General features: G+C 40.3%; 1 protein-coding gene across 1 annotated transcript; it reads right to left on the bottom strand.

Annotated features, from left to right (window-relative positions):
- Window positions 1–2,148: 2,148 nt before the first annotated feature.
- On the bottom strand, window positions 2,149–5,940 carry dclre1b (DNA cross-link repair 1B). The gene is made up of 4 exons (XM_031286705.1): window positions 5,555–5,940; window positions 4,840–5,005; window positions 4,442–4,624; window positions 2,149–3,821 (listed from the first exon to the last, which is right to left on the bottom strand). Exons 1-4 carry the CDS (start codon window positions 5,750–5,752, stop codon window positions 2,533–2,535), a joined length of 1,836 nt encoding a protein of 611 aa, XP_031142565.1. The 5' UTR covers window positions 5,753–5,940; the 3' UTR covers window positions 2,149–2,532.
- Window positions 5,941–6,311: the final 371 nt, after the last annotated feature.

Below are 6,311 nucleotides of genomic sequence, written 5' to 3' on the forward strand. Positions count from 1 at the left end.
TGATTTCTCGCTTAAAAAAGTCTCAGAAGTGAATTTAATAACGAAATAGCCTGACAAACAATGTGTAACTTTGCAGTGTCTGAAATATGAGACCTGCTGTCTCGTCTCCAATGTGTTTCTATGTGGTTCGCTCAAACCAATCAGCGCGCAGCTCATCTAAATATTCATGAGCATACCATATTTGGAAGAAAAGCTCTTGTTCCAAATAGAGCCATATTCACAGGGTAGTTAAAGGCCTAATAAAATAGCATTTGGGCAATTTTCAGCCCAACCAATGTTGCATACCCTATTAGGAGACCTTAAGGAATAGTGTAAAATACCCTATATAATCATTCTATCACCCCTTTAAGAACATATTGTGTTCCCATGAACTTGTGTTGCTTTCTGTCTTCAGTATTGGAGTGTGGACTTTGGTCTCTGAGGTAATAGACATGTTTCATTATTGGATGGAGGATGAAGTTGTCTTTGGTAGTAACTTAGGGCAGCAGAAAGCATGCAGACCTCCAAACTACCTTTCTGTGGGGGCTAAAATGAGTGACAGCCAGTCTTGCTCTGTAGTCAAGTAGTGCAGCGTGCTTGTAATCATATAAATACACAGCTTTTTGTACAAATGTAAGACTTTCACAATCTGTGTGTGCCAATTGCTGGCTTAACATTTTTATTATCTTAATTTCCAATATATTGGTAATATAAAAACCATGGAGGGACGATGAGATTTAGTTGAGAGCTGAGTCATTACTGCTCTGCATGCTATCTGTGATTTTTTTTATTGTTGTTGCAAGAATCAGAGATGCTATGAAACCTAAAACCCTAATTAAATGAGAAGCAAGATAAAGTAAAAGCATCTGCTGACATTTTTAACAAACTTCTGCCATCTTAGGGAGAAATGACAGCATTGCAACAGGAAGCAGCTGTGAATCCTAAGCCTACATTATACAGTAGATGCTAACAAAAATCTCTGTGCTATGTGGAGTTCTTCAGTTATCAGGCTTAAGATTTTTTTTTTTTAAATGGACACCACAGCACATTCATTTGCAATAAAAGGGTATTTTACTGAGGAAACAATCCACACATAAGGAGCCTGTACCTGTAGGGCTGGGCGATACATAAGGCCAAAATGATATAAAAATGTCTATCATATATATTTTTCTATATCGTTCCTATCAAATGTCGATTTGTCGAATGTCGACTCAAAAACCAGCGTCCGAACTGCGTTTTGCACTAAAGTTTTTAAAATGTGAAATACCCAGTATTTTCATTTGTCTGAAGTATTCAATGTACACAGTATACAAAAATAGGCTTTACCATTATTTCATATAGACTATTTATTTATTTAATTATCCAGAATACATGCTAAACCGTGATATATATTGTTATCAGAGATAAATGACCATACAGCCCAGCAGGAGCCTGATTAAATATTAGTTTTACTATACTTTTACTTGACAAGAAATGGATATTTCTGAAGAGGCACATTTTCCTTTTTCAAAAACAATGCTGCTTTGCTCATAAATATGAGACAATGTAAATACAGTGTGCAGTAAATCATCACAATAAGCATAGGTTTCCTATTACTACACAAAACAAGTGTACAGAAAAGGCAATATTTACATTATATTTTAAATTAAATACAGCAAAAAGTAAAAAGGCAACGTGTTGCTTCACAATGTTCACAGGTCTATAAGAGTAATAGAGCACTATAGTCCAACAGGTAAAGTTTAGGATTGGAAACATATAAAAAGAATAATAGCAGTAAAACAACTATGAAACACACATTAAGCTGTTATACAATCAGAAGATATTGTGCTTTTCAATACACATGCATGTAAATTAAGGGAAGTCATTCCCCCCCACAATTATACTGTACTTATTGTTAATCAGTATGACCATTTACTAAAGATGTTTTCACACTAATTTATCTGCAGTAGTGGACTAACAAAAAAAAAACCCTGGCGCAGCTGCTTAAGGATACATAGAAAAAAAAATACTTTTGAACAATATCTTCTCAAACCTCAGATAGGCATACAGTAATAAACAAAGACTATCCATTGTAAAGTCCATCAGTCCAAAATACAGATTATACCAAAATCACCAATAATCTTTAATACCGTTATTCATAGTACAAAAGGGAAACAACTGACAGCAGTCTTGAGAATTTCAAATTTAGCCTTTAATTTTAAAGGTATAAAAATGAAAGTGAAAAAGGCAGATCTAACGTATGACACATTTTCAACTGCTCAAGGATGAAGAATGAAAAGCTACCAGTCTTTCAAGATGGTTGGTTCTGGCAAACCTTCCTTGTCTATGAAAATGTGACTTTACAAATAACAATTACAGACTACTCCCCATATACAGTACTGGTCAGCCTGCTTTTCTAAACTCCAGGCCACCCACACAACATGGAGACACCAGAAGGAAACATGTTATAAATAAGGAAGTTACCAATGAGAAAATAGTACATTTAAAGTGCTCATATTTACACAAAACAAAAAGGCCTTAATAGCAAGGCAAAAACTTGAATGTCAGGTCACATTATCTGTCTGAGAGGTCATCCTCTCTTGCATCACATAAAGGAGAGAGGCAAAACTGTTGCACAAAGCCCTTCTGCAGGAGGCCCGACGTCCTAAAGTCCTCCTTTACGAAGGGGAGAACCTTTAAAATTCTGTTTTCAAGCTCCTCTATATACTCCTGCTTCAGCTCAGTCTGGAAGATAGATGAAGAGCAGGAATCGTTGTCGAGGCTTCCCTGCAATGTTGTCACGACGCTGTTCATTTGGTCATTTGACATTACGTCACCGTCCTGATCAATTCCATGTCCACTGTGCTGAGTCATGCTATCACCGCCTGACAATGTGTGGTTGTTCTGAACATTTCCATGTCTGCTATGCTGGATGCGGTCATTTTCATTTGAAGTCGCCTTGTTGATTATTTTGGCATTCGTTTCTAAAGGCCTTCTTGTGCTCCAGACAGGCTTTAAGCAGGCCTTGGTGTTTGTCAGAATCTCCACTGGAGCAAAGTTGCTTTGGCTGAATTGACTGAAAGGCACCGACTCTGCCATCACCATATCTTCAGACAATGTCCGGACGATGTTGAGGCTCCACATGTCTCCAGTCCCTCTTCGGTTTTTGTTAGGGGAGTGATCCTTGCTCAGGTCAACAAGGATGCAGTCAGGGTCATTTTCACTACTTTCTGCGTCCATCTCTTCCTCAGAAGCATCCTGCTGCAGGCACTCCGCCTCCAAGGCTTCTTCACATGACTTCCTGGATCCATGTACAGGAGACTCAAATACCACCCCTTTGGGAGCAAGAAGTCGGAAATGTCTGTGGCGAAGGCTGGTGTACGATGACGAGCCGAGTTGCCTCTCAGGCTGTCTCATCATGTAGTGTCTGACTGACTCAGGTACCAGGATTTCATGTCGCTTTTTGCTGGGCAGTAAGGCAAAGAAGCTTCCAGGTACATGGTTTCCTACAATGGGTACAAGGGTGGTAGGTTTAATTGCAGAAACAAAATCCTCCAACTCTTGGTAAGAGGAGTGGTCAGAGTAGGGCACCACGTGGATGTTGGGGTGATAGGAGACCAGGGGCCTGCTGGTGGGCAAGATGGCCAAAGTGGGTTGTTCTTTGTTCCACTGCTGTAAAGTGGCTGAGCAGATCTCCGACTGGTCCACGGCTCGGATACGACCGGCTCCTGGGTCAGTGGTGAAGACGTCAGGCAGCTCCAGGACTTTGAGGGTCTCCATCCTCTCAAAGCTCACCTCGATCCAGGTTTTAAACTCCATCGCCAGCTCCAACAGCAAGGACTCCTTACCCAGTGCATACAGACCTACAAGGCAGTGCAAGAGAGTGATAAATTACATAACTGAAGAGAAGCTACAATTAGTGAGGGACATTTTTAAAAACACATTCCCTATGTGGGCTAGATGCTTTTCATTTTCATTTTCCGTTTATTATACAGGAAAAATTTTAAAGTAACAATAAGTTACAATATAAAACGGGCCTGACTCTGTTTAAAAACTGGTTTGCAGCAGGTTCCTGTTCTGCAGAAACATGAAACATTGAACATAGTTACAGCACATGAGGACAAAAACATTTGTACAGGACATTAGCATGGGCTAGACAGATGCAAACACATAAAACAACAATACAAACAAGATTTGGACAATATTGTTTGTTTCTTGTTCATTGTCTGATGACTGCACAGAATATAAAACTGTTTATTGACTGATGATCACAAAATACAAACTGTCAAAGCAAGATCATTTCTGGGCTGACCCTTGATCAAATCACTTTTGCTAACTTGTGCAGGTGTGTGAAAGAGGTCACAGAGTTGCAGCGTAAAGAGAACTGACCGTTCATCATTTCCGACAGTTGTGAGAACCTATACTGTATGCTCATTCTGCAGAGATGAAAAGAAAGTAGCTAAGGCATGCTAAATAAAATTACCTATGACTACATTGTGGTTTGGGTGGCTGCGGATGATCTCTTTGATTTGTTGAGTGGCTCGCTGTCTGGAGGGGAGGGTGCGGTTGGGGTCACAGTTGGTGTTGTCCAGGTACAGGACATCTATATTGGTGTTGGTCCTCAAGCACGGCTCACGCAACATGGAGGGAGTATATCTGAAGTCACCTTAAATTAAAAATGTGTCAATGCTGACTGTTACTTACCATGATTCTGTAATCAAAAAAGTACCTGCACATATCTTTGCATCATATGATACCAATTATAATGTTGAAAAGCAAAAGCAAAAAAATGAGAAGAGGAAAGACAAAACATGCTGAATGAATATTTCCTACATTCTAGAAGCATCAGATAGTGTTTTGCCCATGCATTCAGACACTGACCAGTGTACAGTATAGAGCCAAAGTAGCCTTCGAAGAGAAACATGACAGCCCCGGGACAGTGGTTGGCGTCTATCAGTGTGACTGTCAGCTTCTCCTTGCCAATGTCATCTAGTGGCAACAGGTATGGCTCATCGAGCTCTAATGGATGGATCCACTGTTCTTTCACCTGCTCAGAAATAAAAATGATCAGCAGAACTTAATGCAGCAATATGTCTACTGTTGTTCTTAACCACTTCCCTAATGATCCAAAGTTTCCTCTTAAATACATTCAACACGCAACATGGGTATGTAAAAAGGTTTGTCATGACAAATATGTTGACAAAGTAAAATAGGACTGCCACCCACTTTTAGTACTGGAAATTATTTTTGGGCCCAAGGTCAGTTCAGTCGGTATTTAACGTTATAAACCGTGTAAAAAGAAGAGTGACTTTGTAGAGCCATAAGAGACTGGGTTGTCAACTTGTCACAAACACTGCAAAACAGATAAGAACACAATTTAAACAAAATCTGGATGCAAAAACACAGTAAAAAGTCGTTGTTTAACAAAGTCAGCTGGCGCCCCATTGTCTAGCTACTAAAAAGAACAAGACACAGTGACCAACAGTCCCTCTCCAATACAGTACACAGGCAGAGAAATAACATTTCAAATCTTAACTGGGTGGCAATTTGTATTCGTCATAGTACACCTGTATGTGTTTCATGTGACTCCCCTCACCTGCAGTTTGAGTCTGAGCAGAGCGGCAGTGGTTGGTGAGCAGTAGATGGGCCAGTTACTCCAGGTGGAGGTCAAACCCGCCGTATGGTCGCTGTGCATGTGGGACAGGAAAAACAGCCGTGTGCTTGGACACTTCCGCACATGCCAGAAGTCCACAGCCAGCGGAGTGTTCGGGATGACTTTCCCGTTGACTGACATTGTCGGAGGTTTCACTGTATATCCTGCAACCAGCGGTTTAACGTTACGTTAACGGGTAAACTAATAACGGTAACTGTCACAAGATGGAAGATAACCGTTGTCTAATAAACTGCTATTTGGCGAGTCACAAAGTAAGTTAACGGCTGTGGAAATTAGTTGTAAAGTTAAGGTTGTTTCAGTGTACATGGCACATGCAAACTATTGCCTTAATCCCGGTGACTCTACTGGCAGCTAACGTTAGAGGGAACTCCCGACTTTGCTAAACACAATGTGGCCACCTGTAGTTAGCATAATCGGCCAAATACTTGCTCGTTGTTAGCTACATCATTATTTTGCGATTATAACATCTTGTCCAACCTTCGACATCACAATCAGCTGTTGTTACATGTTCACAGATTCTAACAGCAGTTTATATCATGGATGTATAAGAGAACGGTTGTTTATATGGACCCCGCCATTTCTGTTTTTTTAACGCTCAACGCCTCTTTTTTTGTTGTTTTGTCTCTTCCTGGTTTCTTCTTCTGTGGGGTTGTACTTTAGCTGTTGTATCATACTGCCA

Source organism: Sander lucioperca, chromosome 12, assembly GCF_008315115.2.
Source record: "Sander lucioperca isolate FBNREF2018 chromosome 12, SLUC_FBN_1.2, whole genome shotgun sequence".
NCBI lineage: Eukaryota > Metazoa > Chordata > Actinopteri > Perciformes > Percidae > Sander > Sander lucioperca.